Genomic DNA, 25,875 nt, shown 5'->3' on the forward strand with positions numbered 1-25,875 from the left:
ATTATTGCATCAAAGATTTAATTCAGTCATTCCAACCAAAGTTTTCATTCTTGATAACTTCTTCACTGATAAACCCATAGTAAAAATGTTTGCTGCCTGATCTTGTGCTGAAACATATTCCACACTGTACCTCTTCTCAATCACCAAGTGTTGTAACATGTTTCAATATGTTTAGAGCATTCATAGAATCCAGTACCTTTCATGTAATTAATAGTGCTTTGATTATCAATATGTAATGCTGGAATTGAATTTTATTAAATAATATTAATTTGTTTGAATTAAGTGATCCAGCCACACTAATGATTTATTGCCTTACTTGCAGCAACAAATTCACCTTCCATTAATGACTGTGCAGCATATTTTTGGAGTTTACTTTTCCACATTACCGGTACACTGCAATACTTCATTAAAACTCCACTTTTTGAACATCTGGTCAGTTTTTCACCTGTGTGATCAGCATACCTATAAGCTTCTCAGCAGAACCTGTCAGTTCACCAAACTGCATTCCATCATCAATTGTACACCTCAGATGGCTAAGAATTCATTTAACCAATTTAAGGTGGACACCAGTAAGGTGAGTCTTTTGCTCTTGAAGCAAGATTTATGGTGTAAGTTGGATCGGGACAGGTTCCCATTATTAAATATGTGAGGCGCTACCAATAGTCTCTCGGTAATCGTCATTGTAACAAGCTGGTGGTTAATAGCCAAGTATCTACCCAGGTTCAGTTGGCAATAAAACTGGACCTGTGTCAGTCCATGCCGACACTCTCTTTGCATATGCAGCTTGATTAATCTTCACACGATTTTCAAATAGCTGGATTCGAAGGCCAAGAAAGCAATCCATTTCACTTATCACAATATTAGTGTCTTCTTGTAATTTTTTTGTGCAGTTATGAACCATTTCATCAGGTCCCATTATTAATCCATCATTCACATGAAATAAAAGGATTAACTTTTCTTTAAAATACATAGAGGGATCAGCACTGCTCTCCTGTAAATTGGATTTCTGAAGACATTCTTTAAAACACTCACCAATGTTTTGCTGGTTGCTTCAGTCTGTACAAACGTTGTAATAATATGCACACACAACCTGTACCATAATCATAATTTGTAGCTGTTGTATGTAAATTTCTTTCTCCAGTGTACCATTCAGAATTGCCGTTTTAACATTAAAATGTTTAATGTTCCAGTTTCATTGAACAGCAACACAAAAGAAAGCTCTCATTGTTTGAGACCTAACCACAGATCTAAATGTTTCAGAAAAATCAAATGTGTGCCTCTGACTACCCCCTTTCGCAACTCATCTTGCCTTGTAGCAGATCATGTCGTTGTTGTTATTCAGTTTTGTTGCAAAAACCTATCAGTTACCTATACCTTTCCTTCCAGCTGGTAAATCAACCTATTTCCAGGTACAAAACTTTTGATGTGACTGCATTTCTTCATCTATTACAGCTTTCCAATTTTCTGCTGTGGAACAATTTGTGTCACAGGAACGGGGATCTTGGCTTAACTGTCCAGATTGTGAGGGTGGGAATAAACATCTCTATAAAATAACCTCAGTCTCAAGGTGTGCTGTGCGCTGATGAGGTGCACGACTGTTGAGATGGAACTGTCATTGGAGGGCAACCTCTGGGGAACCTGCTGCACCTCAATTGTGCAAAGCTTACCGAGGCACAAGGGGCTCTGTCTAGGTGGACTTTTACTTCCCTAGCTGCTAGTGGAACCGAGATGGATCCTTCGAAATTTTCTTTTCATCATCCCAGTGGAAAGGGTGGGCTGCTGGTAGGTACTAACATCCATTCTAACAAGAGGGTTCATGTTACCAATCCTCCCTAGTCAGGGGTTATACAGAGTTCTTCAGTATGTTGCAACAGGACACATGCTGCTGATGAAAATGTGTTTTTGACTGTGAAGCAAAAAGAGGGCGGCTTTGAGAAGGTTTCACCTTTTTATATTCAGAAAGTTTTAGAAAGCACTGCAAGTTCTGTGAAATCCATCAGGTGATTGCTTAACGGAACGCTATTAGTTGAAACTGCTGGTTCCCAATAAGTCACCAACTTCTGGGAAGCTAAGTGCCTTGGGGAATGTGCCATAGAAACAAATCTCCACAACAGTTTGAACTATAGGGAAGGTGGTGTGACCTGTAGAGATCTTGTTGACATTCCCAAGGAGTAATTGAAGGATGAGTGGGCTCAGGAAGGGATGTGCAAAATATATTGAAAGGTTGGATGGGAATCTCATATTATATGACTCCTTCACTCTTACCTACCATAGCACCAAAGTCCTTGAGCTTATCAAGGCAGGTTTCCTTTGTCTAAGCATATGGCCATATGTCCCTAACCCAGTGCACTATTTTAAATGCCAGGGCTTTTTGCATGTCACCTTAGGATGTAAGGGTGAAGCTACTGTGGCAAATGTGGGAAGACCACCCATGACCGTGTGGGTGCTCCTCCCTCCAAAGTGTGTAAATTGCTATAGGGACCACCCAGTCTAGTGTAGGGATTGTAGTGTCTTCCTTGAAGAATGGAAGATAAAGGAGATTAGGACATTTAAACACATCCCATGTGGAGATAAGGTCCTGCAGCCTCCCACATTCACTTTATCTTTTGCTTTCGCCTTGCCTAGTTTAACAGCCAACGCTTCTACGTAAATGGAGATTACTAGTATCATCACCACTACCTGCATTCGTCAGTTCACATGTCGAGCTGCAGTTGTTTCAGAGAACATAGCCCTCCCATGAAAATAAGATAAAGTGACAGTTGGTGCCACTGTGTACCTGCCAGTACTTCCAAAGGCAGAGCTGGGTAAAAGATATGGCACTGCCTCCAGTGCAGATGCGGTTACTCCTCCAAAGTCCTCCCAGTCTAAAAAGCAAATGGGATGCTTCCACCACAAGCGAACATAGACAGTAAATTATCAAATACTGTCAATGTCATTCGACTTGATGGCTCTGTTGCTTCTGCTTCAGAGCCAGTGGACTGCAAAGTCTGCCCAGGCCAACCATCTTGCCCCAAGGCTGAAACTCCACCCATTGTGGGATCCCACCATGGCGGAAAGACAGGGGCAAAAGTACAACCACCATGATAGATGGCTCCCATACTACAATGGAACATGTATGGGATCAGGACTCATGTGGAAGAACTGAAATTCCTGGCACAGGCATGGCTCCTGTGCTAGTGTTTGCAGGAAACACCTTTCATGTGCAACTGGGCTGTGTCCTCCTCCGAAAGGATGGCCTGACTGGGGACAAGGCCAAGGGAGGCATCAATAATGCACACCACCTCTGGTGTCTATTTGGTTACTGACCTACAAGCAGCAGCTGTTGCAGTTCAGAAGACTACTGTTTGCTCCCTGTATTTACCTCTGAGGCTCTCACAGGCCTTCTTGAACAACTCCGCTGTCCATTTCTCATCCTGGGTGATTTCAAAGCCCATACTGTATTATGGGGCTCAAGCTATGCTTGCCTCATGGGTGGAGTCTTGGAGAACCTCGTGATGTCTCAAGAGCTGTGCATCGTCAACATGAGCAGTCGCACCCATTTCTCGGCTGCTACAGGGTCATCCTCAGCCATTGACTTCACTTTCCACTCTCACGCCCTTTCAGGTTAGCACAGTGGGAAGCAATTGATGACCTTCATTCCAGTGAGCACTTCTCACTGTGGATCCACGTAATGAACCGGGGATTGGTTGAACAGAAGCCACCACAATGTGTGATCAGGGAGGCTAACTGGGAGATATGTTCAGCCAGCTGACTGTGCTTGAACACCACAACAGGTGGGTAGGAATGGGTGGACCACGTCATACGAGTGATCCATTATGCTGCTGAGCTAGCCATCCCAAAGTCCTCAGGTAACCTTAGGAGGCGACCTGTAGTGAACAGATGAGTGCCATTCAACAATCCGGGACAGGCATGCTGCTCTTGAGCCATTTAAATGCTGGCCAACAAAGGATAACCTCAGGGCCTTTTGAGTGACGAGGGTCAAGGCTTGATGCGTCATTGAGGAGAGCAGGAAATGGTTATGGCAAGTGTTCCTGGACTGTGTCAGCCATTCCACTTCTGTACTAAAGTATGGGAAGCCATCTGGCAGATTTTTATTAAACACAGTTGTTTACCAATAGCAACAGTGCTGAAACAGGGGTATCTCCAAACAACACCCAGAGACATCGCTCAGATACTGGCCGAGCGTTTTGCAAAAACTACTGCCAATGCAAGCCAGGATCCAGTGTTTCATTGGTACCATGCAACTGTCGAGAGGGGCAAGTTGGACTTCAGATCCAACAGTTATGAGTCCTGCAACTCCTGTTTCTCCATATGGCAACTGGAATTGGCATTGGCTGAGACTCGTGACACTGCATCCAGTCATGACCAAATCCGGTACTGCATGCTTCAACATTTGCCAGCGTCATCAAAGGAAATCCTCCTGACATGTTTTAGTCTTACATGGCAGACAGGCAACTTCCCCCAACGTGTAGAGGGAGGCAATTTTAGTACCTCTCCTCAAACAAGGAAATGACCACTTGTGTCCCAATAGTTACAGGATTATCGCATTAACAAGCCGTGTAGGAAAGATCCTGGAGTGAACGGTTAACCATTGTCTGATCTTGTTGTTGGAGACCAGGCAACTCCTTAGCCACTCTCAGTGTGGATTCCGCAGAGTTCAGTCCACTGTCAACAAACTGACCCTGCTGGAGGTGGCTTTTCAGCAGGCATTCCTACATAAACATCACTGTATTGGCATATTCTTCGATATCAGTAAGGCGTACAATACTACTAGGAGAGACAGTATTCCCACACAACTGCATCAATGGGGCTTTCACGGCCACCTCCCCATCTTCCTATGGTCTTTTTTGTCTCGGTGGTTTTTTAGGGCCCAAGTTGGTGGTATGCTGTCAGATCGTTTTGACCAGGAGAATGGTTTTCCTCAGGGCAGTATTTGCCAAAGTCATAAACAGTATCACAACTACAGTAACGAGTCCTGCACAGTGATCCTTATTTTTAGAAAATTTTGCTGTTTTCTGTTCCCCCACCAGTATTGCAACAGGCAGCTGTCACTTGCAACTTACATTGTGGAGGTTAGAGGAGTGGTCTGGAAAGACAGGGTTTCAGTTTTCACCAGATAAGTGTGTGTGTGTGTGTGTGTGTGTGTGTGTGTGTGTGTGTGTGTGTTCATTTTAATTGTTTCCATCATATTTTTAATTTACCTGACTTGCATATGAGGGACACCAGTCTACATTTTAGAGACTTAGTGAGGTTTCTGGGCCTCATTTTTCACTCAAAATTGTCGTGGTTGCCACACCTGAGAGACCTGAAAGCCAGAACCCTCAAGGTACTGAACATCATAAAGTTCCATAGTCACAAGTCTTGGGAAGCAGACAGGGCATGTCTGCTCCAGTTTTATAGGGCTCTTGTGCACTGTGTATGGATCAATGAGGCCTTCTTAAGTGCACAGTGTATGAATCGGCGAGGCCTTCTTATTTTGAAGATCATTGACACTGTCCACTATGAGGGGATTAGGCTTGCCATTGGTGCTTATAGGCCCAGTCCCATACCCAGTCTGGCCAGGGAATTGCCACTCACAATCTGATGACAGTTCCTTATGGTGTGTCTTGCATGTAAGTTCCTTGCAGCTCCCATTTCACTGTATATCGTACTGTTGCTCACCCACCTCTGGAATACCTTTTCTCCAACCAACCATGAGCCACAACACTATTTGGGATCCTTGTGTGATGTATGCTGGAGTCAATCAGTGTGGAGCAAGTACAACTACATCTCCAGGGTTTTAACCATCTGTCACCTTGATTACTGCAAAGGACCAGAATAATTTTAGATTTGGTGCAGTACAGGAGTGATTGCACTCTTGCTTGTGTTTTTAATGCAAGGTTTTCTGACATTTTGTATAAGCACCAGAACTATGTAGCTGTCTTTACAGATGTGTCCAAACAAGGGGGACTACATTGGTTGCTCTGTTGTTTTCTCAGATCATGTCCTCAACGTCTGATTGCCTCAACACTTTACTGCTTTCGACACAGAATTATATGCAATCTAGCAGGCACTGCAGCAGATGAGGCATTCTTACTTACTTACTTACTTACTTACTCCTTGGCTCTATAGTCCTTGATGGGCCTTGGTCTGCATCACAATATTGTGCCATTCTATTCGGTCCATGGCTTTCTGTTTCCATCCTCTGACACCCAGCTTTTTCATGTCTTCTTTAGTTCCATCCACCTATCATCTGCCTCCAGCCTTGCCTGCCATCAAAAGACTTCCTACACAGTCTATCTTCCTCCATTCTTACCACGTGTCCTGCACATCACAGCCTTCTTATTTTAATGCTAGTGACAATGTCAGGTTTTTCAGAAAGTTGTTCTAGTTCTATATTCATATGGATGCGCCAATCTTCTTGATAGTATATTGGGCCATATATTGTATGCAGAACCTTTCTCTCCCAAATGCTATGGATCCTTTCCTCATTTGCTGTCATGGTCCACTTCTTGGCACCATACATAACAACTGGTCTTATAATTGTTTTATAAATGAGGATTTTAGATTTTAATGGTAGAAGGAAGCTTTTAAGCGTGGATAGTGTGGCAAAGTGGCATCTGTTACCTGCTGCTATTCTAGCTTTCACCTCGCTGCTGATGTCACTTGTCTCTGTGACAGCCGAAGCGAGGTACTTGAAGTCTCTCACCCTCTTAAACTTCTTGCCGGCTATCCTGAGATTTGGTAGATTTCGTTGGTTGGTCATTGCCATATATTTGGTCGTTTCAACATTGAGTACCAGGCCACGTTCCCTTGTACCTCCCTCCAGTTGTCAATAGGTGTCAGCCAGTACAGCAGTGTTTCATACGATTAATGCTACATAGACTAGATACTGCAGTGAACTATTAAAAGTGGGCCCTCCTCTATTTAACTCTATCTGACTTAAGATTTTTTTTAGGCAGAGGTTGAATAGCAGTAAGGAGATATTGTCACCCTGTCTCAGTCCTTTCTGCTTCTCTGGAGATTTCACCCTGTATTTTTACTTTACAGTTGGTTTCACAGAGAGTCATCATAGTAAGTTTAAAGATCTTCTTGTGTATTCCAGCCTCTTTCCATCACATACCACAATTCCACTCTTGAGATGCTGTCATAGGCTTGTTTAAAATCGATATAAAGCTGGTGTATATTTATTTGATGTTCATAACATTTTTCAAGTAGTATGTGTAAGGTGAATATTTGGTCAGTTGTTGACCTATTTCTTCGACAACCACTCTGGTAGTCTCCAGTTCTCTGTTCCACATAGGGAGTAAGCCTTCTAGTTATGATCTTGGAGGACGCTTTACATGTAGTATTTAGCAGGGAGATTTCTTTGTGATTCTGGCAGTTTAATTTATCTCATTTTTTATGTGTGGAGCACATAATAGCTGTTTGCCACTCCGCTGGCATGCTCTCCTTGTGCCAGATGCTCAGTATTACTTTATGTATTGCTTTCCACAGTGCTTCCCCACCATGCTTGAGAAGTTCCGCCTGGATCAAATCTTCTCCCGGTGCCTTATTATTTTTTTAGGTCTTAATGGCTTGTATCACTTCCTTCATTGTGGGTTCTGGTGTTAAGACCTCTGGTCCATAATAAGTTATTTCCACCAGTACTTATTGCTCTAATCCTTCTACTTATGGGTTCAATAACGCTTGGAAGCATTCTGCCCATCTGTCAAGTATTTTGTCACTCTCCCCTATCAAATCCCTTCTTTACTTCTGCATACGAGGTGGAATCCAAAATTTTCGGGACTGGTACTGCCATCTGGAAATTAGGAGTAGTAGATCTTTGCACCGCTAGGTGGCGAGAGCTGCATATCTGATGAGTCAGTGTGCGGAATGGCATTCAGCTGGGAGGTCGTGTTGCATGTCCACAGTGATTTCCGTAATACTCGTGTGTTTGGTGTGTGGCGATTTTACAATGGATCCGCGAACAGAACAGTGTGTGTGTATCAAATTCAGTGCGGATCTCGGGAAAAGTGCTACGGAGACCAGTGTTTGGGGGACAGAGCATGAGCTGTATGCGTGTGTTTGAGTGGCATGCTCTGTTAAGGGCTGGCTGTACAGATGTCAAAGATGATGCTTACACTGGAAGGCCCATTAGCCACACAACGCCAGACATTGTTGCCAAACTTCAACAGTTGGTTCGCGCGGATCGACGTCGAACCATTCAAGGCCTTGCGGATGAAGTGGGTATTGGTTATGGGACATGTCAATAAATGTTGACATGAATTGGTCATGCATCGTGTTGCTGCAAAATTTGTGCCAAGGATCTTGACTGCTGATCAGAAGGCACAGCATGTTGAAGTGTGCACGGACCTTCGTCAGACCGCATCTGATGAACCAACCTTCTTGTCACGGGTTGTCACCGGCGATGAGAGCTGGATTTATGGTTACGACCTAGAGACAAAGCAAGTGGAAGAGCCCAGGCTCTCCAAGACCCAAAAAAGCGAGACAGGTGAAGAGCAAAGTGAAGAGCATGGTCATCGTTTTCTTTGATACCAAGGGAATTGTGCACAAAGAATTCGTCCCACCAACCAAACAGTGAATTCCACATACTACTGTGACATTTTGCGACGGCTCCGTGAAAACGTGGTGACGACAGCCCAAACTTTGTCGTCAAGGGAACTGGCTGCTGCATTATGACAATGCGCTCTTGTCACACGTCCTTGCTCACCAGGACCTTTTTGGCAAAAACAACATGGCGGTTGTACCCCACCCACCGTACTCACCAGATTTGGCACCTTGCAACTTCGCGCTATTCCCATAACTGAAACTCAAGTTGAAAGGCCATCGGTTCGACACTCTAGAGAGGATTCAAGAATCATCGCTGCCGGTGATAAACACCCTCAAAGAACAGGACTTCCAGGAAACGTTTGGCCATTGGCAGAAGCGCTGGGACCGTTGTGTACATGCAGATAGGAACTACTTCGAGGGTGATGGTGACCATTAGCCCAAAGGTAAGGTTTTCAACAGATGGCAGCACCAGTCCCGAAAATTTTGGATAGCATCTCGCATATTTGTTCTGGTTTGAAACCCAGCCTTTCCTTCTTTAATCTTTTGGTACATTTCATGTACTTGCTTCTATTCTCCTAGCTGTTCAATTTCGTCCATTTTTTTTTTTTTTCTTTTCTAGTGATCTTTTCTTCTGTCTACAAACCCTCTTAGCTACATGGCGCTTCTCATTATATTCATTCAGAATTGCTCTAGTTCTTAGAAATAATTTCATTTGTGCTATGTTACGCTCTTCAATTCTTTTCATACATTCTTCATCAAACCAACCTGTCTTCCTTTGAGCCCATACATCTCCAAAAACCTCCCCAGCTGCCTTGAGGATTGCAGTCATACATTGTTTCCACATTATTTCTATATGTTCAGTGTTGGTATTATCATTCTTAGTCCCCTCTTCTATTTTTGTCTGATACGCTCTCCGAATTTCTTGTAACTTCCTAATGTCAAAACTCTTCTGTTTGTGGCCTTTTTGTTTACTCAATAGTGAGATCCTTTGCCTGTACTTAATTCTCACTAGTTGATGGTCTGATTTGCAGTCAGCTCAAACATTGGTTCCTAACATCCATTACATTCGATCCATGCCTCCGGTCAATCAATATGTGGCCTATCTGATTTCTAGTTTGTCCATCTTGTGACAGCCTTGTTTCTTTGTATATGTTTTTGTGTGGAAAACATGTACTGCAGACAGTCATGTTTTTACTTATAGCAAAAACAACCCTAATTCCATTTGATATTTCATGAAGGCTCTGTCTTACTATAGTTGGCTGATAAGCCTCTTCTTTTCCTATTTTTGCACTCAAGTCTCCTATTAAGATCTTAACATCATGTTTGGGAGCCTGATCATACGACTGCTCTACCTTGCTATAAAAGTCATCCTTCTGTTGTTGTTATTCTCCCTCCCCTGTGGGTGGGTGTACGTTTATAATTGTTATGTTGAAAAATTTCCCCCTTAACCTTAACATGGACATCTGTTCATTGATTGGTTCAAAGTGCATTACAGCATGTTTCAGTCTTTAGCGACGACAAAACCTGTATCAAAGGTATTTGTCCTCCCGCCACTATAGAAGATATCGATATTTCCTGAGTCCATTAGGCTGTGTCACTTCCTGTCCACCTGATTTCCTGGAGAGCCAATAGTTTTGTACCGTAGTTGTTTACTTGGGTTAGCAGCTGCCGTAGGATTCCAGCTTGGTATAGGCTCTGCACATTCCATGTTCCTATGTACATCTCTCTTATCTTTTTTTTGTTTGCTGGGGTCATCTTCAAAATATCTGCCCAGCTTATTCATTTGTTAGCATCCGCAACAAGTAATTATTTACAGGGGAAGATTGTTAATCTTCCATCCAACCATTTGAGGGTTTGCCCCTTACAGCTTGCCGGGTAGCTGGTTCCATTTTCAGGGGAACATCCTTAGCCTTTCTAGATCCCTCTACTGACTGCAAAGCAGCAGTTGATGATTGGGGACTCCTCTGCCTCTCTTCCAAGCCATTGGCCCTCATACATACTGACTTTGGTCAGCCCCAGGTATTTGTTTTCCCTGGTACCCTCAATATCTGGAGAACATTCCCTTATCTGCCACTTGGGGAGGTGCCCGATGGGGGACCAGCAATCCCACATGGGGATGAGACGTTCTTCTGGTGCTAAATTTCATGTCTGTTCCAATACTCTGAGGGCCCTTCACTCTCTCCAACATTTGTACCCAGCAGATAAAGTTGTCCAGAATACCCAAGATGCCTTCCTCCAACTACAACAACTGAGGCAGCAGGTGTCTTTCTGCTGCATACCAGGGTACATGGGTATCGCAGAGGAAAAAAGAGCAGATCTAGCAGCCAGGGAGCGTTTCGTGATCCTTAGCTATTTCAGTGTGTCATCCCCCTGCATGCTTTTCACCTCACCACCGAGGTACAAAGTCACGTGTTAGGGGGAAGATGGGTGGCTGGAACTGACAGATGACAAGCTCCATCTAGTAAAGCCCACCACACATCTGAGGTATACCTCCTTCCAGCCAAGTTGACAGAATAGATCCTCTTTAATTATCTTCACGTAGGCCACAGCCCTGTGATGCATGACTTCTTGCTCTGTCAACAGGGCCTTCCAATATGTGGTGCTTGTGACATAAGATGACTGTGTGCCCCATTTTATTGGGCTGTGTTTTATTTTCCGACCAGTGGGCTACGGTGGATTTGCCGACATATCTGTCCTCTATTTTAAGTAACATTCAAATGAATGTAGTTCAAATTTGCAGTTTTGTGAATTGTTCAACATTTTTCCCAAGATTTTAAGGAGATGGTTTTAATGTGTTAACAGGATAACTGCCTCATCCAAGTTTTTGTAAGTGGTCAGCTAGTCACATTTCCTTGTGCTTTTCTTTTAGCTCGTCTGCGTTTTGTTTTCTCTGTTTTTTAATTTCGTGTGTAGCTACTTTTTCTCTTTCTGAGTTGTTTTAGTGCATTTGACATAGAGTGGTGTGAGATCATTTCGAGTGCAAGAGTGTGCAACTGTTTTAGAGATTCTCTACACATTCATTTGCTTTAATGAGTGTAAGGGTGCTGATGACCTCACTGTTGAGCATCCATGGTATCCAACACACACACACACACACTCACACACACACACACACACACACACACACACACACAAAACTTTGTGCATCTGAAGACTTCACTGCTTGGGCTTCTAATTGTTTCTCTAGTTCTCAAAACTGGATATCCATCTATACTTCCAGCTCCCATTAAAGAGATGTCATTTGCATCTTCATTCACTTCAGCACGATAATGATGGTTCAATCATTTAATAATTTGTTCTGTAGTGTCTCTGTCATTCAGATTACAGATAGTCTCATGTGTAAAATTATCCATGGTAGAGATGTCAATTAACTCGGTTACATCATTCTTCAGTGTTTGTTGTGATGTTTCATTATTGAATTTTACATCTCAGCTGACAGTAACTGAATCCCTGTCTGGAAGGTATAAGTGATAGCCACAGACATCATAGCCAAATATATAACCTTCCAAATATTGGCATCAAACTTCATCTGTTTCTGTGCTTCAGTCCAAATAAAGCATTATGTCCTAAATACTTTCAGGTGGTCAGACTGACTCTTCTTTCTCAAAAATAATTCAGTTGGTGTTTTTCCTTTAACCCTTGTCGGCCCAGTTCAGATACAGATATGAGTTGCAACAAGCACCACTTCATCTCACAATGCATTTGGAATATGCCTTGCTGACTGAAGCCACAAACATACTATTTCACAGATCATCCTGTTCTCATATTCACCAACTCCATTTTGCCATTGTGTGTATGACGCAGTCAGAGGATGTGCCCACCCAGTTGACTCAGCATATTTTTTTTTACATCACAGTTATCAAACCCCTTGCCACCACCAGCTCACAGTTCTTTAATATCAGTTGAGCTTGTGTTTTCAACATCTCAGTATATATTGGTAACTGCTGTCTAAGCTATCTTTTGGTCTTAAAAGATATGTCACCCTAAAACCAGGAAAATTGTCCTTAAAAACAAGAAAATACCAATAGCCAGCTAAATCCTTTCCTTCTGTTGGACCACAGACATCAGTGAAGATTAATTCTCCTGGGTTAGTTGATTTATCAACTTGGTTACCAAACCTCGTCGATATAGTTTACGTAGCATACAACCTTCACAAAATTCACCATCGACCTTTATATCAATGCCATGTGCTGTTGGGAATGATTGTACATGGCATGCACTCTGCTGTCCAAATCTTTCTGAAGAGTATCCATAGCTTCTTGTACATCAAAAGACTTTTTTTGGTAAATCACTTTCACTGCCAAAGGATAAAGCTCATTTTTGCTTTCAGACAGAGGAATAGTAGTTGGTATGGTGTCTGTGACATAACCATATTTCACCATTATTATTGATACTTTGATCAGTATCATTTTCTCCAGCCTTTATAACTGAGAAAAAATTACAAACACCATCTGGACAGTACCACACATCTTGAAAATACCGTGTAGTCCATGTTTTTCCATCAAAGGTTTCAACGTCAGTATGGCCACCAAACACATTATTCTGAGCACTGTCCAGTTTCTTTGTTGTTTCAAAAGGATTGCTTGAAACAAACCAGTCTCTGCAGTTTGTTACATGATGTGTAGTACCACTTGGCAGTTTGATACTTGATGTGTAGCACCACTGTCAGTGAACCATTCATCACACGCTGATATATCGATATTTAAATGTAAGTTGGCTAGCTTGGACAAAAGCTTTCTTGCATTTACTTCTGATGATATTTTCACAACTGATAACATTGAAGAATCACCACAGTAAGGGCAGTTACCACAGGAAAAATACTTCTCAATATCTTGTTTGCTTGAATTTTACCGTTTTTGTGTACTACAATTTTTTTATTTATTATTTTCCCTCATAGATAGAATGATTTACCTGATTTTGATTTTAAAATCATTGCAGTTGCTACATTTGTTTCATATCTTACTTGTGTCTACAACATATAGTTCAAACATCTTTTCTTCAATTTATGCCTGGTTTTGTCTTCTTGTGTAAGATCATACCAAGTCACCTAAATGTGTCAAACTCTGTTGGCATTGTCTGAAGTAAATGTGCACACTAATCAGAAAGCTGTACTTAGTAATTCAACCAATATTGTCCAGGGACATAATTCTGACTGGAGAGAATTCATGTACGAGTTTCCCCAAGGTCCAATCCTATGTACAGATGACACTAGTATTGCAATTGATCCGTGCTTACATAAAAAAAAGAAAAGGTAAGTAAAGTTCTGAAAAGTGTAATTGACTGGTCTTCTGCAAGTGATCTCACCCTCATTTTTGAAAAGCCTCAAAATATTCAGTTCTGCACATCTAGAGATACTCCATCAGTGATAAGTGTAACACATGGTGAGGAAATAATAAATAGAGTGGAAACTTCATAGTTTTTAGGGGTCCATATTGATTTGAATTTAAATTGAAAAAAGGAGAAAAAAAACGCATTTTGGAACTCCCATTTGCACTTAGAATCATTGCAAATCTTGGGGAGAGACAAATCAGTTAGCAAACATTTTGCATATTTTCATTCAGTAATGTCGTGGAATAATGTTCTGGCATAATTCATATTTAAGGAAAAAAGTCTTCATTTTGCAAAAATATGCCTTGAGAATAGTAAGTGGTTTTTGTGGTGCTCACCCATCATCGGCTTGTAGACATCTGTTTATTTAAGAGTGGGGCATTCTGCTTACTGCTTCACAGTATATTTATTCCTTCATGAAGTTTGTTGCAAATAATCTACTGCAGTTTAAGTATGTATGTATGTATGTATGTATGTATGAGGGTAATCCCAAAAGTAAGGTCTCCTATTTTTTATAAGTACATAGGCCTGTTTATTTCTACAATGGTTTACATCAGTTTACAGCTTGAACAGTTAGCTATTTTTCAACATAATCACCATTTCTGTCGATGCATTTTTGTAGACGCTGTGACAGTTTTTGTATGCCCATGTCATACTAGCTCGCCGCCATGCTGTTCAGAATGTTATGAACCTCTTCTTTCACCTCGTCGTCAGAGCTGAATCACTTTATGTCCAAATGTTCTTTTAACCTAGGGAACAGGTCATAGTCACTGGGCGCCAAGTCAGGACTATAGGGTGGGTGGGTGATTATACTCCGCTGAAGCTGTTGCAGGAGAGCAATGCTTTGCTGAGCGATGTGTGGGCGAGTGTTGACACGGAGAACGTGTACGCCCTTGCTCAGCATTCCTCATCTCTGGTTCTGAATTGCCCATTGGATTTTTTTCAGAGTCTCACAGTACCTCTCAGTGTTAATTGTGGTCCCAGCGATTCAGCTCTGACTACGAGGTGAAAGAAGAGGTTCATAACTTCCTGAACAGCATGGCGGCGAGCTGGTGTGACATGGGCATACAAAACCTGCCACAGCATCAACAAAAATGCATCAACAGAAATGGTGATTATGTTGAAAAATAGCTAAATGTTCAAGCTGTAAACAGATGTAAACCATTGTAGAAATAAACAGGTCTATGTACTTACAAAAAAATAGGAGACTTTACTTTTGGGATTACCCTCGTATATGTATGGGTCAATGAGGTAATAATTACATTACCAGAAGGAAGAATGACATTCATTATACCACATTAATGTTGTCTTTAGCACAAAATGCGGTGGACAATGCTGCAACAAAAATTTTTGTTCATTTATTCATTGATACAAAATGTCTGGAGACAGCAAAGTAAAATTTGATAACAAACTGTGAAAGTTTCTCCCTGGCAACTTCTTTTATTGTGTAGAATAATTTCTATTATTGTAATGAGTAAGAGGTGGTGGGTGTATGTTAGATGTATTGACCCTGGCTGTTGAGACATTTGTCCCACTGTAACACAAGGTGAAGAATGGCTGTCTTATAAAATTTCCGGGGCTGTGATGTTAACCAGTCCCGCACGTACAGGTGGATGTCATAGTCCGTGGTGAACAGTTTGCCCCTCAGAGTCTTTTTAAGGTGGACAAAAAATGGCCCCCTTCTGATTTACTTCCTGCAGCATGGGACAACAGTGAATGCCTAGTGTTACTCGCAAACCTTGACCACCATTTGCCAAGCAATCAAATCAAAATGACCAGGAAACCTCACTTGTGGGTTCATTCTGCTCCACGGCTATGCAAAGCCTCATGCAGCCAACACGTTCGCTGCACTCCTGCAGAAATTCAAATGGGAGGTTCTCGGCCACCCTCGATAGAGTCCGGACCTCTCTTCCTGGGATTACACCATTTTTGGTCCCCTTAAAAAGGCTCTGAGGGGCAAACGATTCACCTCAGATGACGACGTCCAGCTGCATGTGCGGAACTGGTTAACTTAGCAGCCCTGGGAATCCTATGAGACAGCCATTAACCACCTTGTGTCACAGTGAGACAATTGTCTCAACAGCCAGGGTCAATACTTCTAACACCCCCCCCCCCCCCCCCCACACACACACACACACTGATCTTGCCTCCGGGGTACCTGAAGAATCTAATGAATTAAAGTTATGGTTCCAGGAAGTGTTTGACGATCTACAATTTCGTAAGTGCCTCATTTACAACTTCTTCAGAAAGAAAATGAAACTTGACTCTTGTGATGTTAACACTATGAAACTGAAACTAATCTGATGCAAATATTGTAGTATTTGATTTCCTAGAGGTCTTTGTCAAATTTCTTTTCATGCTAATCTTGTAACTGTCCATCCTCTGCCATTCTCACAGCTTTTTGTTGGCTATTGTCAAAGAATGACCATTCTGGACTGATGTTAACCCTGGTGTGTTTGCATTAGCAACCTCAAGACTGATTAAAAATGCTAAAGAAGTGACATTAGCAGCTGTGCACTGCAACAGTAAACTTCACCACAGTGTTAAAATCATTTTGTAGAAGGCATGGCTTTAGAGAATTAATTTTTTTATTGGATTACAAATTCATCAGGAAAATAGATGTTTTTTAGCATTTGAATGTAATTCTTAGCTGAATTCAGTCACAGTTTCTTGCATTTTGTGGACCACACTGACATCATGTTTCATGTTATTAGATGTAACACAGTCTTTCACTTCCTGTCTTTTTTAATTTAAACTAATTACAAATAGGATGTACTGTGCAGCTGTGTCCAGTGGACTTCATCCTATGCAGGGAAAGAGAATTTTCACTTAAGGTTGTGATACTGAGGCAGCTTTTGCACTTGATAATTATTTAAGTGTTGTATAATATTTTGATCAAGATTTGGCTGTGTAACAATGTGGAACAAATTTTTCTAATTTAGTTGAAAGGTATTCTGGAAAGTCAGCAATGTAAGCAGTACACATGATAATTTGTATTCTGCTAGTTGAAATCGATTGATTAAGGTCAGTGGTTCCTAGTCATTCAGTACAGTGTCAGGTTTTCAAATACAATAATTTTTGTGAGATCTGATCTTTATAACTTCCTTCAAATTGTAGTGGTACTGCATGAGTTAGTAAAATTATGTTCTGATGAATGGTAGCCTATGGACACATACAGAGTGTGTTCTGTTAGCACTTGATAGCCAAAACTCCCAATTTGGGGACAAAGTGAGCCCAGTTTAGAAAAACTTACTTTAGTTTTTGGATTTAACTTTTAAAAGTTGAATGAAGTATGTGCAAATTGCCAAAATCAACAATTTTCTGTTACACTGCTTTTTTCTGTGATCCCAATAATTTTTGTACCTGATAAATCACTAGACTGCTCACCATTTTGGTGAAAAATTATTACTAAATCAGTTACTTCAAGTTTTATTTTCTGTCGTCTATTCAGGCCTGTTTTGAGATATTTTGCCAAGATCACTTCAGTGACACAGGAACAGTCTGCAGATGAATTTGTTTCTTCTTTTTACCTAGATATAAATTTCTCCTTATGTTGTCAACTGACAAATCCAAATCCTATAAAGACATACAGCTGTAAATATTCCTGTCTGTGTTACTCTAGAATAATAGTTGAACTAAATACATTAGCTCTAATGTTACTGTTACTGTACAATTTATGCATTCTTTATGACTTTTGCTATCAGTCCATTGGCCCAAATGAGAGGGTATTTGCCGAGTTCCCATTCCCCCCGTGCTTGCATTTGTTGAACTGCAAGTTGTTATCGATTTTCAGAGGATTGTATGTGCCCTATTTCAAATATAAAAAATAAATAATTAAATTACTGCTATAAATAACATCGAATGTATGTGTTGCAAATATGGTCAAGCGTTCTGAATAATGTACTGTGGACATTAATAAAATGTCTGTTGCTGTGCTATCATTGGCCTACTGTACAGCAGACTACTGTGCGCCAGTAAGAAAAAGCGTTACACATCCACGCACAGTTGATGTTAAATTAAATTAAGTAATGACAATAATTAGTGGCACTACTAAATCAACTCTATTTCCACAGTTGGCCGTGTCATGTAATACTGTACCACCATCAATTAAACAAGAAGCAGCAACTGTAAGAGAGGCCCGGAAGTGTACTACTCACCAGAACTCACTTTTGTACAAAAAGTTACAGAACATACCTGTAACAGACTTAAATCCAGAAAATGTCCCTGGCCAGTGCAAGATGCGCCTCTTGTATAAGATGTGTGCCAAGAGTGGAAAGAGATTTGGCAGAAATTTTGTCCACCAGATTCTCAACTTATTGCTGCTTCTCCTAATCGTATGCATGGATTTGCTCTTCCCAGGAAACTACAGGCATCTTTGAATTGATCCAGTATAGGGCAAGGAAAGTATTGTGCTTATTTGTGTAAATGGAGGTTCAAAAAATGCTCCAACATGTGACTGTGGGGCTATCGTACAAACTAAATAGAACCTGACTGAAGAGTGTTTGCTAGGGAAATTTCCTGGTGGACGCAATTAATTACATTTGTTGACACCAAGATCTACGGATTCGTTAAGAGACCGAGATATTCAGCTAGACATTTTGTTTGTTGATATTATGTATAGTAAACCATTTGTATAATATCAAGTCTTTGTATGAGAATGTAAACTGAGCAAGTAAACCAATCGATGATGATGATGATGATGATGAGCCCTGGAAATTTCAGTGGTTTGTTTTAGGTTCTCAAGAAAAATTAAAAATGTTATTTGCTACAAAAACAAAAATGTTAAAATGTCAAACAATTGAAAACCCCATTGATTTTATTTTTCCAAGTGAAAGAAAAGCAATTTTAAGAATTACCTCATTCCCTTTCTATAATATTTGACATAATGGCTATCCATGATTTTTGCAAAGTAAAATACAGAAATATTAGTATACAATTTTTCCCTGTTTTGATGGTTTTACTAAATAGGAAGAGTCTTGAAGATAGGTGTGAACTATCCTGAGAAAGTCTATTAACAAAGATTCAAGAACCACCTTTAAATGATTACTCTAGAAATAAACTACAACCCGCTACGTATTACTCACAAATAGATTGTGATGATAAGGTTACAGTAATTACCGCATGCACACACACATCCAGTCAAGCTTTCTTCCCGCACTCTGTACGTGAATGGAACAGGAAGAAACTTTAATAATAATAATAATAATAATAATAATAATAGTCAATATCAGATGATTCATTACATGAGTATAAAAACAGGTTACAATTCTTGATACATAGCATAATAATACATTTTTCTGAATATGCCATTGAATTACAAATAAGATGATTCTTGATTCTGTTCACATATTTTTTCAAAGCACTTCTTATTTAAATATGGTATTCTTCTAATGTGTAAAATGGATTATGTAACAGGAATTTCTTTAACTGAAATCTTAGCTTGATTGTGGGTAGGGTCATAACTTTACTAGGCAGTGCATTGGCTAACTTTAAAACTGCATATTGTGGACCCTTTTTATAGAGTGCTGTTCTGTGGCTGCTAATGTAAAATTTTTTTTGATGTCTGGTACTTTACTGATACAAATTACAACAAATGTTGGGCTGCAGTATTTTAACAATTAATATAGCTTTTAGAATGTACACCAGTTTTTGGAAACAAACCATGGCATGATTCCTTATATTTTGCTCCGCAGATGATTCTTATAGCTCTTTTTTTTGAAGTAGCAATAGCTTATTCAGATTTTCTTTGGTTGTTTCTCCCCAAATTTCTATTCCGTATTCAGGTGAGAGGAAAATCAGAGCATGGTACGCTGTCTTTTGAACAACAGTGTCTTTGCAGAACTTGCTAACCGTGTCAATTGCAAATATATTCTTAGACAACTTACATGCCAGAGTGTCAACTTGTATGTGCTGTTTTAGATTGCTCTGAATTGCTAAACTGAGGAATTTTACTTTAAACTCAGTTTTTACTAATTCATTGCCTATGTATAGTTTAATTTCATCATTAAAACCACTGTTGTTAAGCCCCATGAGACCTGTTTTACTACTGCTTACCTGTAAGTGGCTCTTATTAAAATACTGAACAATTTCGTTTGTCACTTTATTACATTGGGTCTCTAGTTCATTAAATGATTCCGTTTCACACACAATGGATGTATCATCCACCTAAAGAACTATTTTGGAACTCTGAGTGCAATATCTTATCTCATGTGCATAAATCAAAAACAGAAGATGGCCCAGTACTGAGCCCAGGGGCACTCCGTATTTTATGTTAGTGATTTTGGATTTGTGAACATCCCTTTCAGTTTTAAGCAGTAAAAACTGTTTTTGTGTGCTCATGTAAGATTTTATTAGGTCATGAGCAGTGCCTGTGATGCCAATGTTCCATAGCTTTTCTAATAGTGGTGTTCACACAGTCTAAAGCTTTCTCAAGATCGAGGTGTATACCGGCAACATGTTGCTTGTTCTCAATGCCACTTATTATCTCTTCAATTAACTGAGCATCTGTTGTGCTTGTTGATTTACATTTTAAGAAACCATTTTGATTTTCAAACATCAGATTGTGCATCTGGAGAAAGTTTATAATTCTGCTGTATATGACTTTTTCCAACTGTTCTGGAAAAGACAGGAAGTGTTGAGATTTGTCTGTAGTTTTGAATCTTTTTTAAAGATGAGCTATTTTTAGTCTGTCTGAGAAGGTACCTGATTCTGTTATGTTATTTACTGCTATAGATAGTGGCACAGAGACATTTTGTCGCACACTTTTAGTACATCAATAGGGCCTACTGAGGCCATCATGCCCTGCAGAATTGGAAGATTTTAGAGAGCTAATGATGATAACTATTTCTTTGCAGTTTGTGGGGGCTAGATATATGCCATGCTCAGATGGATTGCCTTTAAAATTGTACTGCAGGTTATTATGTTTGTCATTGATAGCTTCTCTTACTGAAGAAAAAGTTCATTGAATATATTATCAATGGTTAAGTTGATCTTTTTCTACAATCCCATTGTGGTCAATAATAAAGTCCATACAGGTTTTTGTAGGGAAGCAGTATGCTCACGCCTTATAAAATTCTCATCAGTCTTTCCATTGTGTACCAGCCTAGTCCGCTGTAACTAGCTCTGACGTCATAAATATTGCACAATACTTAAAAATGAAGTAAATAACCTGAAACGTTTCTAACATGTCAGGAATAATACAAAATCAATGTGTTGGATATAGGTTCAATAACTTTAACCATTTTCGAAATTTGGATGTTTTTCTGTAAAAATCATTGGCGCAACAGAAAAGAGCTAGAAACTTAAAAATTTATATTTAGATTCCTTTTGCATAATAATTTAGTAGAAACTGTGTTCTGGATCTCATAAATTAAAATTTTAGTTGAAATTCATGATTTTCTGGTTTTTCTCTTAGAAATTAAGGAAGCAAGATAGATTAAGTAGGCGAATAAATAAAGCTAGGATGTTTAAATTTAAGTAGAAGGGAGATCCGCTATAATCATAAAGATATGAGAAGTTTCAACTGAATAACTATAAAACTATAGCGATAGCGTATCACCAAAGAGCAAGTTCAGAGCTCGTCTACTGCGTGTAGTGTAATTAAATTAATTCTCTCGCCCAAAATATTTGACTTAGCCATGTCAGACTTTTATTATGATTACTTACTTGTATGCTGATTGCACAATTAAATTGAAAGCTTCATTGCCCATCAGCAAAGGAAGCAATAGATTTATTCGATAACTTAAAGTGGTGCATTACTAGCCCAGTGGCTAGACGGGAGAGCAGATTTGATCAGGCGTTCCCTTAGCCGTCCGCACCGCGGCTTTATATGTAAGAATGCTGCGCGAGAAAGGCAGGCCCCAGTTCTCTCCAGATGCTGATTAGCGCACCACCTGTGCCAGGAGTCGCGTCGTATCGGTATCGTTGGTATAAACAGCCTCGGATGCAGTAATAAGTTACTCGGGATACGCGTAGCCATGAAATCATTCTCGAGTGAAGTGTTAATTTTGGGATGACGTTAATGATCTATCTTTAGTTTGCGTATGTCGTATTTTCACGTGCCGCTGCAGGACAGACATTCTACTATTATTAGCGTGGCGTTTGATGAACATTATCATCAAATTATGGAGAGCATTCACTTAAACATTTAATTTGAACAGTTATAGTTGCATCAGCGCATTAGACTCTGAACTGCTCTGGTAATTGGATTGTGTGGATTCTTCTTGGTCTGTGACTTTCAGAAAATAGTGAACATTTTAGCGAGAATGGTTTTTGATTATGAATCCCAGACAATCTCCTAATTCCTCAGAGCTATAAGCTGTAGCTATAAATGTATTTCTCAGAGGAAGTGGGCACTAGGAATTCTAATTACAGTCTTCACGTTTTGCTAATTACTTTCTGGTTGCCAATATTGTAGTTAGAGAGCCAGTGTTGAGAACAGCAAACAACAGCATTAAATAAATAATAGGAACATTAACAATTATTCCACCTGCCGCTCCACAATTTGTCTATTCTTGTTCTAAAATTGTTTATCACTCCCCAGACACCAGTAGTAAGACTGTGTGAAACCTGAAGCTTGTTTGCAACGTAGTTGATCCTGGTCTGCATTAATAAATCTTTAAAGTATTCTTCACAAGTTTTGAAGACCTCCTTTAGCTTGAGATTTTGTCTATTATTCAACATTGCACTGTGGAATAATTTTTCCTTACTTCAATGACATTACTTATCTAGATACTTTCGTTTATATTTTCAGTTTGTTTAACTTTTGTGGCTACAACTGGACATGTGGCATCAAAACAGTAGTAGAAGTCAGCAGCAAAGCTATCATAGGAAAAGCTATCATTCTCAAACCTTGGTATGTGTGCTAACATGCAGTTCAGACTGTTGATGTTATCATTATACATAATTCTTTTGCTTACGTGTAGTTTTTAGTGACAAAGGGTATCTCATTTGCCTGCAATTGAAGCTGTACAGCATGGTGATCAGAGATAGCTAGTTTTAGAACAGATGTACCAAATGAAAGATGGGTCATGTTTGTTGTTATATTATCTAGACATGTTTTGCTGTTGCCAGTCTCTTTAGTTGGCTCACGGATAAGTGGAGCGAAACTGGATTTGTCGAATAGGAGGTGTAGCTTTTTGGTGGTGGCATCATTGGTTAATAAGTCTATATTTTTATCCCCTGTTATTGTATTTACATGGCCATTTAACCCAGAAAATGTACTGTCTACATATATTGGTAAATCAAATAAATTTTTGAAAAATATATTCATACTTGCCCCAGGTGACCTATACACACCTATAATTGCTATATTTTCTCTACCCCATTTTAGATTTATTGCAGCAAACTCTGTGAGTCCGTCTGTGCAATATGCACTTACATCAGTAACACTGAAATTACTTGCTTTAACAGTGAACTTCGCTACAGCACCTCCAGACTTGTTTTTTGTACTAAAGGCAGAACAAAACTTCATGGAGACTGGTTGACTAATGCTAATTAAGTCTTCAGTGTACCAGTGTTCAGTTATGACTAAAATATCAGGTTTATCAAGACAGGTAATAATATCCAGATCATTACGCTTGTTTTTAAGACTACCAAAATTCTGGTGTATGATGTTAAATCTGAGTTTCTCCCGCTTGACTATATAGGATGACATAGGGCTACCAAGCTGTCGAGCAGGCTTTACAAGTTTTCCAAGTTTGCCTGTTGTGGCCATTTTTGTAGCAGATTCTGATTTGATGGGTTGAGCCATTCCATGGTAGTGCACTTATTTACACTGCTTTGTGGATAATTTCTTCTAATTTCCTTGATAGTTGTGTCATTTCAGCCATTGACCTATACTTCTGTTCTCCAGCCCTAGTAGTCTCTGTTCAGAGGGAAGTCCTTGATGACCTTCATTCCAGTGACCACTTGCCACTTTGTATTCACCTACTATTTGGAGGATTGCTTGATCAGAACCCATCAAAATGGATGGTCAGCAGGATGCTAACTGGACGCTGTTCAGCCAGCTGGCTGTGTTCAAACATGGTGACAGCATTGAGCAATGGGTGTACCACAACACACAAGTAATCCATCATGCTGTTGACTTATCCACACCAAAGTATTCAGGTTATCTTAGGAGGTGACCTGTACGTTGGTGGACTGATGAGTACGTTCAGCAATGTGGGACAGTCATGCATCTTTTCGACGGTGTAAATGCTGCCCAACAGCAGATAACCTCGCAGCCTTTTGAGGCGCAAGAGCCAAGGCTTGATGCGTAGTTAAGGAGAGCAGGGTAAGATCATAGCATGCCTTCCTGGACTCCATCAACTGTTCCACTTGTTCTACAAAAAAATGGGAAGCCATCAGATAAACACAATCATTTACCAATAGTCTCTAGACAGCACCTGGAGACTTAGCTCAGACAATGGCAGAGCATTATACAGTAACTAGAACCGACCCCAGCCAGGATCTGGTGTTTCGCCACTACTGTGTGACTGCAGGGAGGGGCAAGTTGTACTTCAGATCACACATTTCTCAATCTTACATCAGCCCTTTCTCCATGTGGGAGCTGAAATCAGCATACTCGTGATACTGCACCTTGTCACGATCAATCCGGTACTGCAAGCTTCGAGGTCTGCCAGCAGTTTCAAAGGGATTCTTCCTCACATGTTTTAATCTTGTTTGGCAGACAGGCCACTTTCACAACTCATGGAGAGAGACAGTACTGATACCTCTCCTCAAGCCAAGAAAGGATTGCACATGTACCAGTAGTTATCAAAACATCTCCTTAATGAGTTGTGTATGAAAGACCCTGGAGCAAACAGTTAACTGTCACCTGATCTGGTTGTTAGAGGCCAGGCAACTCCTTAGCCATTCTCGGTGTGGATTCCAGAGATTTGGTTCCACTGTCGACAATCTGACCCTACTAGAGGCGGCTATTCAGCAGGCTTTCCTTCATAAACATCACTACCTCACTGTATTCTTTGATATCAGCAAGGCATACAACACTATTTGGAGACAGTATTCTTGAGCAACTCTATCAATGGGGCTTTCTTAGCCACTTCCCCATCTTCATACAGGCCTTCTTGTCTAAGTGCTTTTTAGGGCCCAAGTTCGTGACGTGCTGTTAGATCGTTTTGAGCAGGAGAAAGGTTTTCCTCAGGGCAGTGTTTTAAGTGTTACCCTCTGCGCCGTAGCCATAAATGACATCATGATTATGTTAAGGAGTCGTAAATGCCATGTTACTGTTTTTGTACAGTTATCAGCATCAACAAATAACTCTCATTTCCCTTCACAGATGCAACACTAATGAATGCCAAGACCATAGGAGAGGAAACATTCTCTACATCTACAGTACATGTGTACTTCACAAGCCATCATATGGTGCATGGTGGATAGTACCTTGAACCATTGCAAATCATTCCCTTTCCTGTTCCACTTGCTAAGGAAGTGAGGTGAAAACAACTGTCTATGTTAGGCTGCTCTAGAGTCAGGAAAACACTGTTTTATTTTATGGCAAATGTCTGCTTATTTTTGAAGTACCATACATCCCTTATGTTTGTTTTATTTCATTGTTGTTCACTGTTGTGTTGAAAATGAAAACATACCCATTCAATTAAGTTATATTTATTGGTATCACAGACCACATTTACTTTCACTATTAAAAAAGAAATATTTTATATTAAACCCATTAAATCTGATCAGTTCAAGGAAATTATTACCTTTTAACCACACGCTATTGAAAGTTTTTCAAAAGAAAGCAGTGTCATAACTCCAAAGTTTTCTTCTGAGGTATTACGTTGCCCATCCATCAACATTTCAATATAGTGTGAAAATAGCCACTCAGAGTCTCAAATAAAACATGGAAAAAAGAAAAAAAACCAACTTCAACACCACACCAGACATTTTCCAGTGTCCACCTATCCTGCTGGCATGGAAAGCTGCTTTTTCATTAAATTATGAAGGGTTTGTTTCCCTTTACAATATATTACAGATTTGCCATTCTAGGTACACTCAACAGATCTTTTTGCCATG

At 40.1% G+C, this 25,875-nt stretch overlaps 1 protein-coding gene across 3 annotated transcripts in view; it reads left to right on the plus strand.

The window, feature by feature from the left end:
- The window catches only part of LOC126481428 (DNA-directed RNA polymerases I and III subunit RPAC1), a 219,228-nt gene that overhangs the window by 3,087 nt on the left and 190,266 nt on the right, over positions 1-25,875 (plus strand). Inside the window, exon 1 of one of the 3 annotated variants that reach the window (XM_050105173.1) lies at positions 22,613-22,714. The exons of the other annotated variants lie outside the window; for them this stretch is intronic. Coding sequence (XP_049961130.1) covers positions 22,643-22,714 — 72 coding nt within the window. The 5' untranslated portion in view covers positions 22,613-22,642. Of the gene's footprint in view, positions 1-22,612; positions 22,715-25,875 lie in introns of those variants that run through there. 3 annotated transcript variants of the gene reach the window in all.

This window comes from Schistocerca serialis, chromosome 5 (genome assembly GCF_023864345.2).
Source record: "Schistocerca serialis cubense isolate TAMUIC-IGC-003099 chromosome 5, iqSchSeri2.2, whole genome shotgun sequence".
Lineage (NCBI taxonomy): Eukaryota > Metazoa > Arthropoda > Insecta > Orthoptera > Acrididae > Schistocerca > Schistocerca serialis.